The sequence below is a fragment of the Leptonotus elevatus genome, chromosome 21, assembly GCF_054856555.1.
Source record: "Leptonotus elevatus isolate MCC_2025b chromosome 21, RoL_Lele_1.0, whole genome shotgun sequence".
NCBI classification, from domain to species: Eukaryota; Metazoa; Chordata; class Actinopteri; order Syngnathiformes; family Syngnathidae; genus Leptonotus; species Leptonotus elevatus.
Window position 1 is genome coordinate 3,351,237 of NC_141259.1, and position 25,352 is coordinate 3,376,588.

General features: G+C 39.3%; 1 protein-coding gene across 5 annotated transcripts in view; it reads left to right on the forward strand.

Annotated features, from left to right (window-relative positions):
- tpk1 (thiamin pyrophosphokinase 1) overlaps window positions 1-25,352 on the forward strand; it is a 79,096-nt gene that overhangs the window by 30,333 nt on the left and 23,411 nt on the right. For 3 of the 5 annotated variants that reach the window (XM_086065939.1, XM_086065940.1, XM_086065941.1), the window contains exons 5-8: window positions 8,949-9,021; window positions 11,349-11,444; window positions 20,769-20,915; window positions 24,744-24,852. In XM_086065939.1, coding sequence (XP_085922065.1) covers window positions 8,949-9,021; window positions 11,349-11,444; window positions 20,769-20,915; window positions 24,744-24,852 — 425 coding nt within the window. The remainder of the gene's footprint in view (window positions 1-8,948; window positions 9,022-11,348; window positions 11,445-20,768; window positions 20,916-24,743; window positions 24,853-25,352) is intronic. The other 2 variants (XM_086065942.1, XM_086065943.1) reach the window with 1 other exon arrangement.

The following is a 25,352-nucleotide window of genomic DNA, read 5'->3' on the forward strand; positions in this document are numbered from 1 at the left end:
TTATTCAAAATCAGCCCATTCTCCACACTGTTATAGGGCATGTAAATATACCGTACATCTATTATGCCATTAGCTCAGTGTACCGAATCTGCCAAATGTGATTGAAATGTGACTATTTAGAGCTGCAAAGAGTGTGTTTTTCACTTCTCTGATCATCAGTCACGCAAGGCCAGTCTGTTATCATGGAGCGGCTCAAAATGTACCGTTATATCTTATTTAAAATGCACCCAACAGCCTGTTCAATGCCCTTGAATAGTTTAAGCTTGACTACAAGAGATGTAATAAACAATGGTAATCTTACCATTTTCCTCAGTATCATCAACTGTCTAATTGTTATGATATCTCTGTAATAAAACCGTTTTCATGGGGCCTCAGGTGTTTGTGGAGAAGTCCCTCCTTGATGCCCCTGATTCTCCTCTGACTCAAGCTTTGTATCCGGTCCTATTTCTAATTGCAAAATGACATTTGTCTAATTAGTGCATCTAATCAAATCCTCCGTGGGAGTATAAAAAGTCAAGAGATGATTGAAGAGGTAGAGGATCATGGCTGAATGTAATTGGACAGCTGTGTACATGTGTGTATGTGAACATCAATGCATGGTTGTTTCGTCCTCAGTATTGACTTTCAACCATCCATATACACCTGTGCCGACAGTGTCGTGGAACACGTTTTTGTCCTCTTCTAAATGTTTTTGCAGTTTCCAACTTTTATGCTTAATTAAGATCATCAAACAAATTAGATATGCGACAAAATAACCCAAGTAAACATACAATGCAGTTTTTAAATAATTTTATTTATTATGGTATATTATTATATATATATTCAAAGCTACATGTGTGCTAAATCAGGAATTAACTGTGCCCAATCATATTTTTTGAAAGCTCAGTTCATTTTCACTGACTACAGCCAAGCCTGATTATCTCCACACATATTCAAATGAAATCATTTAAATAGACCCTGTATTACAGAATGAAGTGAGTCATAACATCTCAAAAAGCTACAACAAAATTCCACAATCCAAAGAAATTCAAAAGCAGATGAGAGATAAATGTATTTACATATTTTGAACTGGAACCACAGTGAAAGCCATTATCCACAAATGAAGAAAACATGGTACAGTGGTGAACAGTCGTCCTACAGAAATAGCCCCAACCCAGGACAAACAACCCACAAGTGCTGGCCTCCCTCGCTTCAGTTAAGGTGTTTAGTGTTAATGACTCAACAATAGAGACACTGGGCAAAAAAGGCATCAGTGGCAGAGTTTCAAGGCAAAAAACAATGCTCCCCCCACCCCAAAAAACAAACAAAATCAGAATGATTCCCAAGACTTTTATAAGAGTATTTTTATTTTATGGACTGATGAGAGGAGAGCTGAAATTTTTGGAAGGTGTGTGTCTCGTTACCTTTACCATACATGTAGCACAGCATGTCAGAAAAAGAACATACTAACAGTAAATGCTGGTTTTAGTGTGATTATCTGGGGCTGTTTAGCTCCGCCAAGACCTGGGGTCTCATTCATAAAGCTTGTGTACCATCAAAATGAGGCCAATACTCTACGTACTAACATTTCTGCGCCAAAGGTGGTATTTATAGAAAACAAACTGAACGTGAAGCTTTACGCACCGCCACATCGGGTCTGCACCAACCGTACACAGTCTGCACATTCTGAAGTTATGGGAAACAGTGACACACACAGCTTTTTGGTGTATTTCGATTCCTCAAATGCCATGTATGCTGGATGTTGGGTCACATTACTTTTTGTTTTGCTCCAGATTTGTTCCGATGTCACAAGCACGCGCTGCAAAAAGCACAAGAATGAACTTGAACATTTTAAATGCCCTTCTTCTCTCATTGGTCACCTATTTTGTAAAAGCCTCATGCAGCAAATCAAATTAATGACAAAGAATGAGGACATATACTGCACGCTTTACATCATCGCGCCGCGCAACAATACGTGCCTACAGTAATTTCATCCGCCCGCCAGCACAAATGCCAATACAGTATCTTCTTCTTCTTCTTCTTTTTATTTCGGCTTTTCCCTTCAGGAGTCGCCACAGCGAATCAGTTGCCTCCATCTAACCCTGTCCTCTGCATCTTCTGCTCTCACACCAACTACCATCATGTCCTCTTTAACTACATCCATAAACCTCCTCTTTGGTCTTATAAAACTAATATGTTGAACCAAGACAATAAGGATAAAAATTTGCTAGAAAAATACAGTCTGGTACAAGCATCTTTGTTATGGAGCTTGATGTAATTTTAGACTTTTGTCCTGCAAATATATGAATAAAAGAAAGAAACGCGTCAATAAAGTCTGTCATAAATGTTCACAATGCAATCCACACAGCCGTGATGCTGGATGAAGATCCATAAGCAACACATTGGGAATAATAATAGATGTTAATAATAATAACAATAGGCAGAATATTGATCGCCTAATTTTTGCCTCTGCAGTGACAACTCAATTTCCCTAGTGCATTAGTAAAGTCTGAGTAAAGACAATAAAATTGGTGAATTTATTTTTTTTATGCTCACCTTTGTATCAGACCAAATTATTATTATTATTATGTTTTTGTGTTTTTGTTTTTTTTAATCTACCACTGTGCGCCCTGCGTCGCAACTCGGCCTGCTTGCTTTTATTGGCGATCCCCATGCTGTGTGCCATTAATCACGGCCTTCCGTGACTCAACCTCTTCAATGAGGATTTCAATGTACATCTTTTAAAAAAAAAAATGTATTCACACAAAAAATCTATGTACATCATGGTGAAGTTAGCCTTCTTTCTTGCCTTTCCCTGACCGTCCATTGTTTTGATTTGTTGTTCACTGACACAAGCTTCTTATGAATACGCAAATCCATTTATGAGTACATTTGCAATGCCTAATATGGGGGGAAATGGGTAGACTTTGTTGGAAAACGATCCTTTTAAGTTTTCCGCGTGTTCGTAAAATTATTTTCAGAATCAGAGTTGAGATCTGTGAATCAGGTTTCCTTCTAAACTGTTATAATTAAATTGAAACAGAAGATTGTTTTCAACTTAAAGCGGGGAATGACGTGGAATCAGCTGCGCACACTGGTTAGGATCGTGTGGCATTTATAAAGGGAAATTACGTACAGGTTTGCGTATGTGTGTCTGTCTACGCATGGTTTATAAATCTCTTTTTTTCAGCGTATGTGAGGTTTGAATTCCATTCATACGTACTTTTCTGCACAGGTTTTCACACAGATTTATAAATGAGGCCCCTAGACGACCTGCTGTGATTGATAGAACCTTGCTGCAGAAAATACTGAGGAAGAATATTTTGCCATCAATTTGTGACCTCAAGCTGAAGCGCACTTGGATTAGCAGCGGGACAACTGGCAAGTCAAGTTCTGAATGGCTTAAAAATAATAATAAAATTAAGGTTTACGAGTGGTGTAGTCAACGTCCAGACTTTAATCTGATTGTAATGAGGTGGCATGACTTTAAAAAGACTGTATATGCTCAAAGATCTTACAAAGGTCCCCCAGTGTTGCTGAATTAAAGCAATTCTGAGAGGAAGTACCAAAATATCTCAGCAGAGATGTGAAAGAATGTTTGCCAGTTGAAGAAAATGCTGGACTCATTGCTACTGAGGGTCGCCCAACCATTTATTAAATTTAGGTGGGAAGTACATTTTCCATACAGGGCCACTTAGCTTTGAATATTTTTCCCCTGAATGAATAAAGTCACCGCTGCCTTTTATTTTTACTTGGATTCTTTGTCTGATATTTACTGTGCATTTGTTTGAAGATCTTAAACATTAAAGTGGGGAAACAATGCAAAAAAATATATAATTTAAGAAGATGTTAAGTACTTTTTCACGGAACTGTAGGCCAGATCTACCATTGTATTTCCATTTTATTGTACTTTCATATATTGCACAGCCTGAGATCTTAAATTGCCTGGCAATCAAGAAATGGAAATGGGAGTGATAAAAATAGATTCATGTGCCTGCAATTAGACTTTTATAGCAAATTAAGATGGGCATTTGCAGGCCTTTCACTTCATATATGTAGTGCTAAGTTGCTAAGCAACACATACTGAGAACCTATAAGACAATGTGTCAAGTAGCAGGCCAATGTGTTGGAATAAACAATATTATTTCTCAACCAAGCATAATAATTTTACAATGCTGTCCTCTATGGTTTAAGTATTATTGTACGGTAATGTATAAAAAGGTTTGTGTTCTGCATTTATACTAACATATATATTACATATATTTATTTGCATTGTCATTTTGCGCACTTTTTCATTATGCACCATCGAAGCAATGAGTACCTCCTGACCATCTACCAGGGCATCACTTATGTCTGTTGCAGCCTGATAGATAATGACAGTTGCAAATATTCTAGAACTGTACGCTAAGGACTATGTCCCATTATCACTATGTGAAGAAGAGATGGACTAATATGCAAGAGAATAGGTCATTGACAGATGTTTTGTTTTCAAGTTTTTGTAATAACATTTCAGTCGGCAATGCTTCTTGAAATAATTAGCTCTCATCTCTGTAATGATAAACATCAGAAAACCAGACAACAAACCAGTTGAATTCAACCTATAGTGCTTCTGTGCACCCGTGAGTGGCACTTGACATCTCCTCTCTGATTTGAACAGGACGAATCAGAGCCACGTCTCCTCTATTGATGAAAAAAACAGGGAAAGGTAGCATAGTGGTATACTTATAGTCACAGGAGAGGGAGAGAAAGAGAGAGAGAGATAGTGGAGAGGGATGAACAGACTGACTTAGGGCCCTATATTTATTCCTAATGCAAAGTGCAGTCTAGCTATGCGCATTGGTGGAGTTTTCTTTCTTTTGGTATTTTCGTAGACTTTGTGCCAATAGAATTGGCCGTGATGGGGCTTTTGCGCTGTTGTGCACCTTTGTTTAATGAAACAAAGCATTTTCCCAGCCAATCGTAGCTGCATCCCTCATTTGCAATTCAATCAGAGTGCACCCGAGTATGCGGGCTTCACTTTGCAGAAACTGAAATGGACTCGCTAGGGTCCATGCATGACATTGGCAGCTGGTAAACTGCAAGATTTCCGCTTATGGATGATATAGTTGGCTGCATGTGTTTTGTGGATTTGGAGAAGGCGTGTGACCAGGTCCCTCGGGGAGTCCTGTGGGGGGTGCATTGGGAGTACGGGGTACCGAGCCCCCTGATATGGGCTGTTCGGTCCATTTACGATCGGTGTCAGAGTTTGGTCCGCATTGCCGGTAGTAAGTCGGATTCGTTTCCAGTGAGGGTTGGACTGGGCCAAAGCTGCCCTTTGTCACCGATTCTGTTCATAACTTTTATGGACAGAATTTCTAGGTGCAGCCGAGGCGTTGAGGGGGTCAGTTTTGGTGGCCTCAGCATTGCATCGCTACTTTTTGCAGATGATGTGGTGCTGTTGAGCCTTGATCTCCAACTCTCACTGGAGCGGTTTGCAGCCGAGTGTGAAGCAGTTGGGATGAAGATCAGCACCTCCAAATCTGAGACCATGGTTTTCAGTCGGAAAAGGGTGGCGTGCTCTCTCCGGGTCGGGGATGAGATCCTGCCCCAAGTGGAGGAATTCAAGTATTTTGGGGTATTGTTCACAAGCGAGAGCAGGGTGGAGCGGGAGATCAACAGGCGGATCGGTGCAGCGTCTGCAGTGATGCGGACTCTGTATCGGTCCGTTGTGGTGAAGAATTTACCAGTCGATCTACGTTCCTACCCTCACCTATGGTCGTGAGCTGTCTTCCGCGTTGGGAGGAACCAGCTGAGGTGGCTCGGGTATCTGGTTCGGATGCCTCCTGGACGCCACCCCGGAAAGGTGTTCCGGGCATGTTCCACCGGCGTGAGGCCCCGAGGACGACCCAGGACACGCTGGAGAGACTATGTCTCTCGGCTGGCCTTGGAGCTCTTTGGGATCCCGCCGGTGGAGCTGGTTGAAGTGGCTGGGGAGAATGAAGTCTGGGCTTCCCTCCTAAAGCTGCTACACCCCCACCCCCCGACTCGACCTCGGATAAGCGGCAGATGATGGATGGATGGATAGTTGGCTGCACATCGGATGTGGGCAATTGGAGACCCACGACCGTGCGTTTGTGTTAACCCCTTGCACTTCTCGACCTCCAACACTCAATAATTTTTTCAATGAATGGATTTTCATAATGATTCAGAGAGATTGTTCCAATTAAATCCACCATTCACGTCCACGGAGCGCTGAATCTGTCTGCCCGCGCCTTGATTAAATCCAGCAAAATCGCATTGCACCATCGGCACTACTCATTAGACCTGGTTTTAGCGAGTCTAAAACCTAGTCTCGTTTTTGTGACCAAATTAGCGATGGACGCAGCAGCTCAGTCGAAGTTAAAATAGACTTACCTCGGCATGAGAATGGAGATGTGCTTGTTTTCATGCCCAGTGCACGGGCTCCACTCTATTAATATAGAGTCCAGCGACGAAAGCATGCCTGCTCAAATCTACACAAAGATCACAGCCACCCCACTACAAAGCACTCTCAATCAAAATGGAGGCAAAATGCTCTATTTCCAATTCAAATTAAACTGTCAGTTGATATTAATGTGGAAGCAATGTCTTGTTAGATGCAAACACGAACCCATGGAGCCTTTTACATGGATCTGTGTGCAAGGACGTGTGAGATCAGTCTTCAGTCTATCTCGTCTCATCCCAGCTATCACATGAAGGTTATTGTGGATACCTTTATTGTTAAAAGAAAGCGTGCCCTTTTGTTATTTTGTTTGGCATACACATTTTGTCTGCATAGCGGCATGGTGGATGACTGGTTAGCCCAACCTCCTCACAATTTAGAGGTTGTGTGGGTATCTGGCCTTGGCCTTCCAGGTTGGAGTTTGCATGGGTTTTCTCTGGATAGTCCAGTTTCCTCCCACATTCCAAAAACATGCATTATGTTCACTGAAGACTCTAAATCAGGGGTCTGCAACTTTCCGCTCTAGAGGCATATGTGACACGTTCCTCCATCTACTAAGGTTCTCTTTGATTTGTCTATGTGTGTGTTTGTGTGTAAATACAGTGGGATAAATAAGTATTTAGTCGCCCCTGATTGTACAAGTTCTCTGACTTAAAAAGACGGAGGTCTGTAGTTTAAATCTTAGGTACATGTTAACTGTCACAGACGGAATTAAATTTTTAAAGAATTTATTTGTAAATTATAGTGGAAAATAAGTATTTGGTCGATAACAAAAATTCAAATCAATATTTGTAATACAATCTCTTACCAGTGACAAAGGTCGAACATTTACTGTAGGTCTTCACCAGATTTGCACACACTGGGGTATTTTGGCCCATTCCTCCATGCAGATGTCCTCTAAAGCAGTGATGTTGGAGCAGTGCGTTGGAGTCAATAATCCCTCTGACTCTCCTTTTCAGCCAACCAGATTGTCGTTCCTAATGCTTGCTGTTGTGTAATAAACACACATCCCTGCTTGTGCCTCTATTCTTGTTAGGACATCCACTGTCATCATGATTACTGAAACCTCAGTCATCACAACAAAATGTCCAATTGAATACATTTAGACCCAATTCTAGGTGATATCCGTCACTGAGGGTTTCTGAAAAAAGTTTTCCTCTCATCTCACATCTGAGTTTGAAGAAACTGAAACTGGTCCCCGGAAGAATACATGTACACACACGACTCAACCAGCCATGAAATCATGTTGTTTGTGCACACATCAAGATAGCAGCAATCATATTCCTGGGTGGACCTGCTTCTTACAAATAAACACACGTAAATGTAATGTACAGACATGTTATCTGTGTACGTATGACAAATGTTCCACTCTGAAATGGTTTACACAATGCTTGCGTGCTTTAAATGATATCTGCAACAAACCTTAGTAATTCCTATACTGTGAGAATGCATGTTGTCTAGAAACAATGTTACATTTGGTTGAGTGGAATTAATATTCAGAGCACACAACCAAACACCAAAGTAGACTCCCAAGCCTCCTGCCCTGTTTAATTATCAGTTTTAATCCTCTTTTATTGTATGTACTAACAAGGAAAGCTTTGTATAGTAAACATATATTACTTCCATTTGTAACCCTTCTCTCTATTTGGGAGGTAAATTTGTATTATCTGAAATTAAAGTGTAAGCTTGAATTACAGCTAGGTGCTCGGTGCATTAATGTTAAGGCAAGTTGATAGCATTTAAAAATGTTTTCTTTCAACTCAACCAGATACTGAAATCAAATGCTTCCACATTAGCATACCTAAATAGCATGCAACAAGTTAAAAGAGATAAAGGAGTTGAGGGTTTGTATCTTACTGTAATAAACAATATGTTTTATTCTTGCAAGAAGAGGAAAGGTTAGAGACTGTCAAAGGTCTTGTCAAGTTAAAATATAAGGTTAGGTTTCACAAACAATGACATAGTCGTGTTTTGAACTTTGACACCATCAAGAGAAAGAACATAAACTGTTGTCTTCTCTTTTTTGGGTTTGTTCGTCATGTGAGGTGCAGAGTTAGCACCCAAACAGAGATGGGACATGGAAGTTGGGAAATAGAGTAGAGTCCTTGGTTAAAATAGATTATAAGTCCTTGGAACATTACAACTTTATTCTTGCTTTTATGCAATGTTTTTTTACTTGTACTTTTCTTTCCATGTGACCCCAATGCTACTTTGAAATGTGTCGTATGTTGCTTTAAGTAGATGTCCATTACCTTACATGTACTCTGAAGGAAATGTATGAGAACCAAGCGCAGTGTCACAGAGCAGTCTGTCCTCATGTCTCTCTGTCTTCCCATGGCAAATCTTGCAGCTCATATCAAAGTACTGACACATGCCCTTATGACCTCTGTCTCTCTCTTCTACAATACTTTTCTCTCTGTTGAACACTCGTTCCCGCTCTGTTTTTCTTGTGATCCTTGCAACTTTTCGTTCTCTGTCATTCACACTCGTTTGCTATCCTTCCATCCAGCTTCCGCCCCGACTATATCAGTGGTGATTTCGACTCCATTACTGCAGAGGTCCGAGCCTTTTTTGCAGACAAGGTAAGTGAAATTTACCACAAATGCCCAGACTCGCACTAAACTGTATAGAAACAAGTATTGACATCCACCTTTTGATCAATAATCAATAAGGGATAGTGCTAGTGCTTTTCATCTTAACATTTTGGTATCTTGGTTGGATGAGTTTGGTGAGGAATTTGGGATGAATTAAGTTGGGGATGGTGAACCAGGCCATTGTACACTCCAGCATCTTTGCAAAAGTTTTTCTGGATAAATGTCTAAAAATTGATACAGACTACTCCAAAATAGTCAGAGTGGAAGAGTGGTAACTGTTAGATATGCAAAGAAGAGACCAACCACCATGTCATATTTTCGTTTTCGCTTTGTGTGGGTGTAATGGGAGTGTGTCTATACTTTTGTCCATATTACATACTTGTACATTAAAAGAAGTGCTTTAGACATGCATTAACATTAGATTTGTCCTCTTCCATACACTAGTATAATTTTGTCCCATCTGGTGCATCTGTTATGTACTGTAGTGTATCTAAAACGTTCACTTGGCACATTTTTGTTTGATGCCAGTTATACAAAGTGTTCAAAAGGCACTGCTGCCCAAAGGCTGTCCACTACATACACTAATAATATACCCTTTTGGTAAGTTGGAAATAATCAAATTATTGCAAATTTGGGCGTGGAAATTATTACATTTGCATTGTGCATTTCTATAGTGCTGTTGCTACAAGTGCTTCACTTTATTTCATTGCTGTACAGTTTCATCCACTGATCCACTTGCTGCCATGCATGTGACAGAAATGCAATCCTATGTGATCTTTGTGATTTGTGTCACATTGTTTATACTTCTGTTATCAAACCCAAACTGATGTGTACTATGTTTACGGTTTTGAATACAAAACATTCACTACACATTCCCAAAAACTCATTAACACATTTATCATCTTCTCACACCCAGTTCTGTACACCCAGTGGTAGTCATCATTTTTAATTCAGAAACACAGAGCACAAAAAGAACTGTAATGCTTTAGGAGCAGAACAATTGGGAGGTTTGAGATATTTCGTCAAATAAGTTGTTGGATAAGGTGAAAAATTATATTAAAATGGAAGAGAAAGAACAGACTGTCATCCACAAGAGTGAGCAAGAGACACAACAAGGCAAGGCTGAATGGATGAGATGAGGGAGGATGATTGGCAACCAGCAGGCATAATTGTGTCCATGTGTGTATGGGTGAACGATAACTTTCGTTATAAAGCACTTAAAAACAACCACTGATTCATATAAAGTGCCGTATAAGGAAAAAAAATCAATCATGCAAAGACAGGTAAAACAAAAATAAACCCAAAGTGAAGTAATCACTAAATACACAGTATAGTAAACAGCTTATAGCTAAGCAAGCACATAGACAGTCTACAGTACAAGTCAACAATTATGATGATGATGTTGACGATGAAGAAGACTTACTGTAGTAGTGCTGTCTGGTGTATAACAATGAAGGTTTGACTGCTTAAAAAAATCAGAGGAGTTACTGTCACCAACCCTTTTGCTGTGGTCTGGCTTGTGCTGGTAGGAAAGTCAGCTGCTATGTTGTCTGCTAGCTTCACTGCAATGGTCAGTGCTGCCATGTTTGTTGAGTCAAATATGCTGTGTCCACTCACACAAAACCTGAATTGGCGGTCATTGATGTTTAATAATATTGCACTGACCTGTTGTTATTGATTACACTTGTTAAAATGAAGTGTTTAGCTCTCGTTTGGCCAAAGTATAGTAAGCAGAGCAGTCGCAGTAGAAAAACTCTCCTCTCCCGCTGACAGTGAATCATAAATCTGACACAGCTGCTGTTAGATTTGTGATTGGGTAAGTGAGTCGGGGGCTGGAAAATGGGAGCTGAGAGGCGTAACTTCAGCCTACAACCATCTGCCTCCTGCTGTAGAGGTATGGTTGAGCATAAGCAACAAGTTCTATGTTTTCTTTGGCATGGTTATGGCCAACACTGACAGTTTATTGTCGCAATTAAAGAGACGCTACAATACAATAAATATCCCCCATGTTGTACAGAGTATTTTACTACGAAAATATCGTAATTTCAATAAGAATATAAATAATAAATAATAATAAATAATAATAATAATAAATATAAATAAAAATATCAAAAAGAAGAAGAATTTTCAGTCTTTTTCTGACATTTTACAGAAAAATTCAAATGGGTGAAAAAATCCACAAATGCGGAACTGCAAATATGCTGGTATTCACTGTATCATACAGCATTTTCATATATATTTTGCCTTGTCTCTTTCTGCATTTTTGTTTTGCTGTAATCCATGTCTCTCTATTTTTTTTTTTGTATTATATGTAGGGGTGCCGACTGATAGAAACAAGTGACCAGGATCTTACAGACTATACCAAGTGTCTTGTCATCATGGTGGAGGAGATTAAACAAAGGAATCTGCAGGTGACAGTTTCACTTATATCATTAACAACAACATGGTTTTTGAATGCAAAAAATTAAAAACAATTCATATCCAAGTGCAGATGTTTAGTTTTGCTGGATCCATGCCAAAGCTATTACCAAAAGCTTTCAACAGTCATATAAAATCAATCACAAAAACAGCCTAAAATCTGAAGAACATTTCCACAGTGAAGGGTTGCATGTTCTAAGCAGACCAGGAGAAACGCATCTATGTTTTTATCTTCAGTAGACTTTTAGGCTTCTAAACAGAACAAGAGATCAAAGCACATTACACCCTTTCTAAAGTATTTACATGGGCTCCCAGCCAGCTGTAAAATAGACTCTAAAGTTCTGCTACTGGTCTAAATCACTGAATGATTTAGGTCCTGAATACAAATGCTAATGGTATATGCAGTAAACCCAGTAGGGCTCTGAGGTCTGCAGTCTTGGGTCAAATAGTGGAGCCCAAAGTTCAAAGTAAACATGGTGATGCAGCATTTGCCTGTTTTGTTGTACAGACATGGAAGACGGAAGTTAATTCAGCCCCTTGTTTCTTTCTCATGCTTATAATTGAGTTATTTTAACCAAACATTATTTTAGTTATATTAGTAAGCTGTCTTGTATTTCTGTACTTTGTTTTTAAAATGTCTTTAGTTCTTTGTTTATAAATGTTTTTAAATGTTGTAGTTTTAATTTAGCACATTGAGTTACCTTGTGTGTGAAATGTGCTAGATGAATAAAGCTGCCTTGCATGTAGGGAGGAATGGCCATTACACCTACATGAACAATGAGAGCATACAGTTACCTCCAAAAGTATTGGAACAGCATGGTCAAGTCTTTTATTTTGTTGTATACTGAAGACATTTGGGTTGGGTATCAGATTCAAAGATAACTAGAGCTGCGGGCAGCTATAAAGGGCCCTCGCAGCCCGGGCCACTTTGGGGTACTTGCAAGTTGAGGTACTGGCACGTTGGGGTAGTGGCACATTGGAAGCAGAATTTCGTTGAAAATGGCATAATAAACCTTTACATATGGATTTTTTTTTGCCAGGTGTGATTAGTGTGTAAAGCTTTTTGGTCAATGATAAGACCCAATGAGTTTCCCCTATTGGCATTGTTTTCAAATTATATATATATATATATATATATATATATATATATATATATATATATATATATATATATATATATATATATATATATATATATAAAATACATGATAAAATACATGATAAAATACTGCTCATTTTGCCAGGCCAGATGTGTGTGCCAAGTTTCATGAGTTTCTGTGCATGTTAAAGCCCTCAAAATTTTTCTTGCCAAACAGTACCTTGCCACACGCAATTAGTGAAAACTCACAAAATTTGTGTTATGACATCATGAAAGCCTTAACACTCTTCTGAGCAAATATGAGGTAGATCCAGTTAACGTGGTTGGAGATAAAAGTAGAAGAAAAAATGTAAAACAATTAAATAAAAAAAATGCCAGTAGGTGGCGCTATCAGAACGACTAAATATAAGTTCGTAGATGTATTCATACCTGGACTCTCATCAAATGTGGGAAATTTTGAGAAGATAGGATCATCTGGGTCAAGTTAACAGCTTTTATTGTCACGGTGAATCATCAGACTTTGCGGCACCGTAACGGCCACGCCCTTTGGCGAAAAGTTACGATATTCGGTGTGGGGCATGATCAACATCTTAAGGCTTTTCTGACAAAATTTCAACTGGATCCCTCAAATGGGCTCTGCACAATAGATACAAATGTAAAGTATGATATTTCTTGTCACCACTAGGTGGCGCTACATGTATAACCGAATATTATCATATAAATGTTTTCAGGCCATGGCTATTAAGATGCATGAGAAGTTTGGGATTTTTTGGAGCTTGTACAGCGGAGTTATTAACTCTTTGACTGCAAAGCATTTTCAGAAAAGAGGATATGTGGGTGCCAGCTGATTTAAGCATTTTGACTGATCTTTCAAGTTCCACAGAAAATGTTGTGTTTGGACTATGGAAACACAGATACTACCAAATGAAAGATTGAACTCTCATCTTTCATCAGAATAAAAAAGTTTGTTTCTACCTTATTCCGTTTTTCAGTAATCAACAATAGGAAATAGCTTAGTTTCACCCAAATGCTCTGTTTTGGACCAAAATACCGAGAAATCAAGCTTTTTGTGAAACGATATTATTTCATGCACTCTAGTGAATTTGACACCTTTTTTTTTCCATGAATGATGCCACAAACACCTAAACAGTGCTTTACTTCTGTAAAACACTACCACCAACAATGAAAAAGTGTTTTTTGATAGCAAAATATGTTTATTTACATTCAACAGTGTAACTATTTGACAAAACAATTTGGCATTTACATTTACAAATGTGTGCAACTGTGGTACTATTTACAATTGTGTGGATGTTTCAACTACACAGTTTTTCTTTTTGTGAGGTATATTGTGTAAAACTCCCCTGCGTGCAAGGGGACGCAGCAGGATTTGCACCACAGATTAGTTTCACTGCGATTGCCCCTTCGCGTGCACTTTCTTGCCGGCCTTTTTTTCCGGGGAGTAGCAGGTATATACTGCAGTGTGTGTTTGGCCATGTTGTCATCAAGTCTACTCTCAAGATCATGATACCTGGTGTTACGTCTGGCTTCCTCATGTCCTTCAGTTCATATACCGGGTGGTAAGAGATGTTCTGATCCATCTTATCCACTCCATTCATGGTGGCATCGTAGTCCAGAACCAGTGTCTTCTCCGTGATCAGACTGTACCCACTCCTCCGATGAATATGCATTGGACTCGGGGTACTCTTCATCGTCCGATTGAACGTCCGCCTGTACAGAAGTGCTCGGTTGTGCACCACGTTTTCCGCCGTTAGCATCGCTAGCCGGTGAGGCTTTACGACGTGATCGAAGCCGCCGCATCAACGCTTCCAACTTCGGCGTCAACGCTTCCAACTTCGGCGTCAACCTCGGAGTCACCATCATCATCATCAATGTGCTCTTTAGCATTGGTCGATGCTTTTCGTCTTTGAAAAAAATGCTCAAGCGTGAGCTGCTTGCAACCGGTTGCCATTTTCGCCTCCTCAGCCATTCTCCCCTCAACACTCTAGCTCCGCCTCACGTCTTCTACTGACTCCTACCCGATCTTGTCCAAAGAGAGTCATCGCTGCCATCTTGTGCCCAAAAATAGTAATTATACTAACCCGATCTGCTTGATACTTTCACCACAGCTTGCCAAGGCTTTCCTCCACCCGTTTCCAAAACAAAAACAAAAAAAACTAAGTGAACATCTTTTAACGTCTTTGGCGGCACTCATTTGGATTTTACTAAACGTTATTAAACGTTTTTGGTGGTCAAAGAGTTAAGCATTTCCTCTTTTTTGATGAAGGAAATATTAAATATATTACATTTTTGTAATGTACAAATGTCAACTCAGCAGACTTTCTCAGAACAACTGCCCTCATGTCTTCCCTCACTGCATCCATCAACCTTCTCTTAGGTCTTTCTCTTGCTCTCTTTCCCAGCAGCTCCATCCTCATCAACCTACTCCTGAAATACTCTCTCTCTCTTTCTCTTCCAGATGTATCCAAACCATCTGTCGGCTGTCTCGAACTTTCTCCCCAAAACATTCAATCTTGGCTGTCCATCTGATGAGCTCTGCTTCCTGTCATTTCTTCAGTGACACTGTCTCTAATCCTTACATCATGGCCTCACCACTATCTTCTAAACTTTCCCCTTCATCCAAGCAAAGACTATTGAGTCACATCCTATTAACACACCTGCTTGGATCTCTTTCTTCACTTCCTTGCCAGACTCCTCCCTGTATCCTTGCTCTTCCTCCTCGAGCCGTCTAATTCACGCACATACAGTTGTGCTTGAAAGTTTACATACCCTTGGAGTATGTAAACTTTTGAAGTTGAACACAACAGCAGATGTACAACAGCTACGACTCATCACCAAAATTCACATGCCCATCTATACTCATATCAACTTCAACCTCTGAAAATATTAAAACAATTGTCATAGTATATTGGATTTTATTGTCATTTAACTTTTTTTTTCAACATACAGTGTACTCACTCATAAGCTTACATACCCCTTGGGCAGGGATCAGCAATCTTTCCTTTAAAAAGAGCCATTTTAGGCCAAATAAATCACCCAAAATGTATCTGGAGCCGCAAAACATTTGAAGATTGTAATAAAGGGAAAAAGGGCCCAAAGCATATTTAGAGCTGCACCATAACACAAAAATATGCAGCATCCAATATCTTTTATCCAATATCAAAATCTTTTTTTTTCTTTACAATTTTACACTTTGCTGCCTTTCTGTCAAATTTCTGATTTTTTTTACTTTCCTGCCTTTTCGTAAATCAATTTTCTGATCTTTCTGGCAATTTTGTCAACATTTTATGGTAACTTTGGGGGATTTCTTCTTTTGTTTTTGGACACTTTATAGTTACTTTTTGAACTTTTTCTGCCTTTAAAAAAATAAAAATAATTCAGCCTTTTTTGCCTATTCCCAATACATTTTATGGTGATTTTCTGCCTTTCTTCCTTCTTTAAGTTTCTGACGTTTTTGGCAAATTTATGGACATATGGTAATTTTCAGGATTTCTTTTTTTTATGGTTACTTTTGAACATTTTCTTTCCTGCCTTTTCATAAATCAACTTACTGACATATTTGGCAATTTTATGAAAATTTTATGGTAATTTTAGGGATTTCTTTTTTTGTTTTTGAACATTTTCTTGCTACTTTTTTAATGTTTTCTACCTTTTTATTCAATTCTCTGCCATTTTTGGCATTTCCAAAGACATGTTATGGTAATTGTCTGCTATTCCATTTCTAGGTCATTTTTCATTTTCTTTGATCTAAATCTTTAATTCATTTATAGAATATTTTATCAAAAAAATAAAAACATGTAAAGATATGTTTTATTTTCTGCATTTTTTTTTTTAAAGAGATCCACAGGGAACCACAGGAGAGGGGGAGAGGGACTAAAGAGCCCCATGTGGCTCCAGAGCCGCAGGTTGCAGACCCCTGCCCTTGGGTATAGGGTTGCCATACTAACCTCTTCTGTCAGCCTTTCCATCACTATTGTAAAGAAAACGAGGCTTAGAGAAGATCCCTGATGCAGTCCCACCTCCACCATCAACACTGTTTCACTGCTGTTCTGCTACCCTCATATTTATATTGTACTGTTCTTCATTTTTCTCTGCCACTCCAGAATTTCTCATGCAGTACCACAGTTCCTCTTTGAGTACCCTGTCATGGGCTTTCTCTAGATTGCCAAAAACAAAATGCAGGTCCTTCTGAATCTTCTCTGTACTTCTCTATTAACAACCTCAAGGCAAATAATGCATCTGTAGTACGCTTGCTTACTGTTGTTCACAAATAATCACTTCTGTCCTGAGTCTAGCCCTCGCTGCTATTTCCCATACAGTAACTTTTTTGTGCTCATCAACTTGATTCCTCGATGGATGGATGGATGGAGACTTTGAAATACCAACCCCAATTCCAATGAAGTTGGGATGTTGTGTAAAATTTAAATAAAAACTGAATACAATGATTCATTCAATTGAATACACTAAAAAAACAAGATAGTTTAATGTTTAAAGAGATTAATGTTATTATTTTTGGTTTTGCAAATATTCTCTCATTTTGAATTTGATTCCTGCAATACGTTCCAGCAAAAGCTTAGACAGAGCAACAAAAGTCTGCAAAAACTGAGGATTTCACGAGAAAGACTGAGTTGTTCACAAACAAGGATGGGGCGAGGTTCACCACATTGAATGTCGCTGACTTTCAATCCCTCAGGCGATACTGCATTTTTTTTGTTTTAAACGGTGTCATCGTGTAAAGGATACTGCCAATTGGGTTCAGGAACACTTCAGAAAACCAATGCCAGTTAACACTGTTGCTACATCTTCAAATGCAAGTTTAAACTCTACTATGAAAAGCAAAAGCCATATATCAGCAACACCCAGAAACTTCTCTGAGCCCAGACTCCTCTGAGATGGACTGATGCAAAGTGGAAAAGCGTGCTGTTTGATGAGTCCACATTTCAAATTGTTTTGGGAAATCATGTATGTTGATAGTGTTCTCCAAGCCCAAAAAGGACCATTGTGACTGTTATCAGCTCAAAGTTAAAAACAGCATCTGAAATGGCATGAGCGTGTCTTAGTGCCCATGGCAAGGCCAACAACATTTCTGAAGGCAATGCTGAAAGGTACAAACAGGTTTTGGAGCAACATACTATGCTGCTGTCCACCTGCTTAGTGGCCTAGTGGTAGAGTATCCGCCCTGAGACTGGGAATTTGTGGGTTCAATCCCCGGCCGGGTCATACCAAAGACTATAAAAATGGCCCAATGCCGCCCTGCTTGACACTCAGCATTAAGGGTTGGAATTGGGGTGTTCGATCACCAAATGTATACCGAGCGCGGCCCCAGCTGCTGCTCACCACCCCCTCAGGAGAACGAATTTTGCCCCACTTAGGTGGGTGTAACAATCAGTGGTACTTTAACTTTACGCAACAGCTCTTTCACGGATGTCCTTCCTTATTTCAGCAAGACAATGACAAGCCACATTCTGCACGTTACAACAGCATGTGGCTTTGTAGTAAGAGTGTGACTACTAGAATGGCCTGCCAGCAGTCCAGACCTGTCTTCCATTGAAAATGTGTGCTGCATTATTAAACGCAAAATACATCAACGGAAACCTTGGACTGTCGAGGAGGAGGAAATCATTTTACTTGCAAAGCTTCAACAATTAATGTCCTCAGTTTCCAAATGCTTGGGTGTTGGCTAAAGGAAATGTGATGTAGAAGGATAAACATGCCCAGGTCCCTGCTTTTTTGGAACGTGTTGCAGGCATCAAATTCAAAACAATAAAGTTTATCAGTTTGATCATTAAATATCTTGTCTTTGTTCAATTGAATGTTGGTTGAAAAGGATTTACAAATTATTGTACTCTGTTTTATTCATGTTTTACACAAAATCACAACTTCATTGGATGTGGGTTTTGTATATAACTGGAAAAAAATCTTACTTGCCCACTCAACTACACAAAAATGAAAAGTCGAAATCAAATGTAATTAGTGTCAAATGTAACATTTACAAGAAATCAAACAGCTTGTTTTCACAGTTTGATCAGAATATAGGAAAATATGTCAAAGTTATCATTGGAAAAAAAAGGTGAAATGTTACAATTACAGGAAGGCTACTTTGTATGTCTTCCCTCTGCCTCACTCTCCTCTTTTGTACTCATTCAATTACTCTATTCCTTCCATTTTCTTAGCAGCCTGTGTTGTGTGTGTGTTGTTCCAGTCAACGTTGAGTGCCACAATCACTTTTCCAAGATGATGAAAGATACTCAAAAATGCATGTGTCATCTCCTATGTATGCAGATTGCCATATATTATCTTCTGTTTGTTTTTTAGGTGTCAGGCTTTAATATAAGATACACTTCTGTTTTCCTTCTCACGGCTTTGCCCAGGATTTCTTCAATTTATCTGATATTGTGTTGGATTTGATATTAAGGGATGCAATTGGTGGATTATAGTGGATGGATGAAATTTAGTTTTTCATGCATCAGTATATGTTAACAAATACTTGTACTACAAATAATTGTACATGTGGCTGTGTGTTCACCTGTCCATCCATATACTGTACAGCATAGTGCCTTTGTCCCCATTCATTTTTTATGATAAACTTTGTTGTGTCTCCGTTAAAACACACTGTTTTCTTGGAAGAAAAACATGCCAAAAAGTCTGGAAAAACTGACTTTTTAAAAAATAATGCTTTCCTCATCCTGCATGCAATGTGCATAAACAAAGCAGATTTACATGGATTGCCTTTGCCTCTTACAACGCAAGACGTATCTCCCCTACTTTCAAAACTCACCACCCACACACCCCAAACGACCAAATTTGTGGTGCCTTCCTTGTGACAATATCTGCTTATAACGCAGACCATAAATAAATAGATAAATAAGAATATGTTTGCCTTTAATCTAGCTGGAGCTGTTTTAAAATATACTGTATATTTTCATTGTTTTTCTGAAGCTTCTGCTCCTCCCCGATAGTCTTCTGGCGACACCCAGGCAGGATCGGCCCAGAATTTCAAAACCACTAATCAACTAAGAATTTAGAACATTTGTTATGCCTTTATTGACAAACAATATGAAAATTTAATTTGAACTACGTTAAAATGTACAGTGGAACACAAACTCAATTCATTCTGAAACGCTTCGCTAATCTAAATGTTTTCCATTAACATGAATTTCCACACCACCCCAGCTAGCGAGAGCACATAAAATGCCACTGGAACTATGACACAGGCAAGGTTATTTTTGTTAACAAAAACTAAAATTAAAAAAACTATTTTGTTACCAAAATAAAATAAAAACGAAAATGTTTAAAAATAAAAAACGAAAATTAACTAAAACAAATTTTTCGGTTTACAAAACTATCATTGTAATAATAATTGTAGCAAAAATGTCCATTGTTTTAGTCTTTGGTAATTAATTTAATGCATTCACTAGCCTTTAAGGATGATTTTAAATGTGATTTTAAGTAGATGTATTTCAAAATTAACCGGAATAAGGACATTTGAAAGTGTGTCACACAGACGTGACGTCATCTAGCAGCACAAAACCTCAAAACGAAATAAAAACTTAACTAAAATGAAAATTCCAAAACTATAATAACCATGGACACAGGGATTAACAAAAAGAGGAAGAAAAAAAAGTTCACTTTCTTGTGAGTCACGCTGAGGGCTGATTATAAAGCAGATTGTAAATACATTTTTAAATTATCCCACGATATGAATAATTTTGCTCCTAATGCTAAATGGACACTGGAAATATCATGCATGCATACCTGTTACCTTTAGGAAGTTGAAGCAGACTCAAAATTTAACTGAACACACAATTATGTGTTATGCTTGACTTTTTGTATGGTCTGTGGTCAGTGTTTGGAGAGAAAACTTGGGAAATGAAGTCAATAACAAATCCTTGCAGTATTTGAGTAGAGTTTGTGTGCAGCTGTCAGCCTCTGACAGCGCCTCTGCCCTCTTAACTCTTTTGGGTTTTAAAGGCTGTCAGCACTATTGTGACCAAACTACGTGGGGACTTTGTATAAGGATGTAATTGCTGAGAGGTGTAAGAAATGCTTTAAGTCGAAATAATCTTCTTCTTTTTCTTTTTTTTTGCTGCCTGATTGAATTTTTGTCATTCAGCAACATTCAGCTTTTGTACATTTACATTGTGCTCATAAGCACAACTGTATTAACGAACCATGCTAATATTGAACGCTATATGTGCAGGTGGATGCCATTGTGACACTGGGTGGATTGGGGGGCAGATTTGACCAGACGATGGCTACTGTTGAGACCCTCCACCACGCTCTGTCTATGACACAGCTCCCACTCTTAGTCATCCAGGAGACAAACCTGGCCTATCTGCTCAGACCTGTGAGTCTATTACTTTTTTTTAAATACCCTTTTCATATCTGCATCTACACTAAAAAATTGTCTTTATGCCTAAATCAGATGTAATTTTCAATCATATTTAGTAACTGATAACAAGCAGCTTTGCAGGGAATAATAACTAGCTACAGACATGAAAATCTTTTCGGCGAAATTCGGCATTTTGAAACCAAAATAGGTCACCTACATGATTCGTACAGATCCGATGAGAAAATATTTCTGGGGGGTTGTAGATGACCAAAGATACAGTGTATCACTGAACTCCAGGTGAGATTGGTACAGATGACAGCACAATTCACGTTAAATCAGACGGTGCCATATTCCAAAGCACATCTTAAAGACCAAATGTGAGGTAATTTCATAAAATGCCAAAAAGGGTAACAAGTGAAGTAATTAAACATTGTCCAAAAAAAATAAAACATTAAAAAATAATTAATAGTTTGTATATTTGACAAAACAATTGTTTTTCCGAAGTTAGAGCCTGGCGACCGACAAACCCGGAAGTGATACATCACACCGGGGATAACAATGGCAGAGCTCAATACAGAAAGTATACAAAGCCAGTCAAAAATAGATTCAGAAAGCGATATGTTGAGCTTAAATGAGGAGGTCCAAGTCTTTGAAGAGTTGGAGGAAGAGAAGGAGGTTGGCATGTTATATTTTGGACCATATATGTACGAGCCAGATGCTGATCAGGACGCTGAAAATGTTGTGCCCACCCGGACGACCTGACATGGATTGGAGACGAAACGTACAGCTGGGCTACTTCTCCATCAAATGCCAGGTTCCCTCTCTCGTCATTGTAGTGACACATTGTAGTGTCAGAGTCAGTTTCGTTCCCGTGCGGCTCTCCAGAAATGATACCGCTTTTGTGAAAGCTCAAACATTAGTGCAAGCATACACGTTTAGCCCAAGCTTGCACATCCATGCAAATTGTGACGTAACTTGCTCTAGTCGAGCAGTTCCATTACATGAAGCCAAAGCAATGACACAATACGGCCTACTATACAGGAAACCCAGCCCTAATTGCAGACTGGCAGGCATGAGAACCCAATAGACACAGATCACGTGCCTGCAAGTCCTCAAGCAAGACGTCGGCACTGCTCCGCTGTCCGTCAGCAGAAATGCTCCCACACAGATGAAAACGGTCCATTTACGTGCCCTATTATCTTTTGGCCACTCGCACAACTTTTGTTTTGACTGAGAACAGTACACCGCCACACAGCGCCGTGTCATCTTACCGAATAACAATGCAAGGGGACAATCAACAATTCAGTACAATGGCTAACTGCCCTCACAACTCCCCTGTATGACGTAATTTTCGAAGATTCCAGATGATTGTCGAAGAAAAGCATTTTCGTTGTCAAGTACCTGGAAAGATTGTGTTTAAAAAAAAATAATGAAAATATGCTTAAAATGGTTTTAGTCATTGGTATTACTCAAAAACATGGTTGGCCAACCTTACTTCACATTTGGTCTTTAAGTTGTAACTGAGCAGGACTTAGATGTGTTGGTAATTTTCTATGGCGCTCTTGAACGCAGCAGTGCACGCACCACCAGTGTACTGACGTCACCCACTCGTGTTGGATTTCATTCACGCTACATTTCCGGGTTTGTGTGGAAGCAAGCGAGATTTGACCGCCGACAAGCCAAACAAGAGTGAAGCTTTGCGATTCGTGGCATGTTTTGGTTGAGCGTGGTGGCCCACCTGGTGAGTGGACTTCTTGGTGCTGAGGCCGAGCGGTAGCTGGGATGTTCCCGCCATCGGCTCGCCATTTGACTGCGGGGAAGCTAGACGCCTCTTCTTTTTACGGAGACAAGCCAGCCGCTCTTCATTTCAAATTCGCCCTTTTCTAGGATTTACGGTAGTGTGCTCGAAGGAACGACATCCGTTTTTCAAAATAAAAGATCGTTTTTCAAAATAAAATTGAGTGGAAAAGCAGTTTAAAATATGTTTTTACTATTGACAGTTTCACTATAACACAGCACCAATTCACGTTTCACTGTTTATGATCTCTTATGGGGTGAATAGGTTCCATGACCTGGTATTGATCAATAACATTGATATGTACAATATTAAGTTAATTTAAAATGAAGGAAAGGTTGAAATGGAGAAAAAAGAGGTTTGCATCATCTAGCAGACATGCCACTATGAGCCAGTACTAATTTTGGGTCAATAGATCACATGACCTCAAGGCTATTGAGCAAAAATGCTAATATTTGCTGAAAAAGATTCATTAAAAATAAGTCTCCACTTATTTTTGATGATTTTTTTTCAACAAATATTTGCATTTTAGCTCAATAGATTCCAGGTCATGTGACCTATTGACCCCAAATCAGTGCTGCATCGTAGTGGCATGGCATGGCATGTCTACAATTATTTATGTATTATTATTTTTATTTATTTATGGGTGGCACGGTGAATGACTGGTTAGCACGTCCGCCTCCCAGTGCAGAGGACGTGAGATCGAGTCCGGGCTTTGGCCTTCCTGGGTGGAGTTTGCATGTTCTCCCCGTGCTTGCGTGGGTTTTCTCCGGGTACTCCGGTTTCCTCCCACATTCTAAAGACATGCATGTCAGGTTATTTGAACACTCCAAATTGTCCATATTGTGGATGGTTGTTCGTCTCTACAATTGTCTGGCAACCAGTTCAGGGTAAACTCCGCATACTGCCCGAAGCCAGCTGGGATAGACTACATCCATCCATAGTCCAATAAATGTAGCAAAGATGTTCGCATTTTCAGTTTTTCTTGAGATCATAAAATTTTGATCATTTAAATTTGCCATCCCTTCGTCCACTGCATCACTCCCCCCCCACCCCAACCCGTTTGACGAGTGCCCGGCGAATATTAATGGCGAAAATCTTGGCCAAAGTGCTTCTCACCTTTTTCACCCCTGACCCGTTTTCATGCCTATAACTAGATAAATGACTCTCAAGTTGAAGACCACAGCATGTGTGTTTCCACATGAAACTTAACAGCACATGCACATGCAAGTTGACTGCATCCTTTTTGCCTCACTGCCAGCATCCGCCTTCCTCTCTCTCTTAAATAATCAAAAGCATTCACACTTGTGTGCTCTTATGATGCCCCACTTTGCTGTTCTGTATGAGATAAAGTGAGCCTTGTTTGATGCTCGGCGAATTGAATTTCCTCAATGCCAGGCACGTCCTCATGTCTCTCCGTTGATTGACTTCACAAGTAGGCCTAGCGGCCAACATTTGGGGGACACTTCCCTTTTGTTTGCCTCCATCCTTTCTCCATTTTCTCCGGTTTTGTTTATCTTTAAGATCTTCATGGAAGACTGCTACCCTTCCCGGTGAAACCGTATAGTAGTTGTCGCAATCGTCTCGCATGCACTCCCTCGCTATTTCTTGACATTATTCCAAAGGCGCGTTGTCATTTGCTGCTTTACACCTCGACACCTCCAATTAATCTTACTTCAGTGAGGGTAAATTAAGCTCATTTGTCAACACAGCGCCAATTTGCCACCAACTGATGAACGCAGATGACTGTACATGAAGGTGAGTGCGACCTTTGAAAAGCGTAGCGCTATTTGTTGAGTTTACATTTGTAATTGCAGTGGTTACAACTTGGAACTAAATATGCTCGTCAACCTACCATCGCAGCCTCATTACATGCTTCATTTTCCGATTATGTTTGGATTTAGTGTTCAGTAGCATGCCCACTTTGTGATTAGTGGCTAGTTTGACATCCAGACCTACAGTCCAGTTGCGATCTGACTTGTGTACATAAACACACACACGCACACAAACATAAACACACAAGTATGGTGTTTGTATTGTGTCTGCAGGGCAACCACACACTCCGGGTGAACACTGGCCTCGAGGGGGATTGGTGCAGTCTTATTCCAGTTGGGGGACCCTGCCAAACAACCACAACAGGACTCAAATGGAACCTGAGTGAGTCCAAAAAGTTTTTTTTTTTTTAATGTGTTGATAAACTCGGTAATCAATAGATCTTTTCGTTTTGAGGGTGTTCACATTGTTTATTTTATAGTTTTTTTTATTGATTAAAAAAAAATTGTTCCCCCTTACAGCTTCCTGTTATATTGTTTGCACTGAAGATACAGTTTCCTTAGTCAATTGGAATAGTTTAGGGTTCGCAGGGTCAGACAATGAGCAGCAAAGAGTCGATTGAGGTTGATTTTGTTGGAATATATTCTTATTCATGTTATCTTCCGTGAGAGTTTTATTGCTATATGTTAATCCTAAAGGGATTTGTTTTTGTTAATTTATTCATGTTCAATTGCTGAGTATTTAAATTAAATTATTAAAACGTATTAAGAGTTTACTTAAAGGGGTGACTTTCTCCAAAACCCCTTTTGCTTAATGGAGGAAAATCTATTGAAATAAGATTTTTGGGGGGTCGGCGTAACAGAGGTTTATTTTACCTCCATATC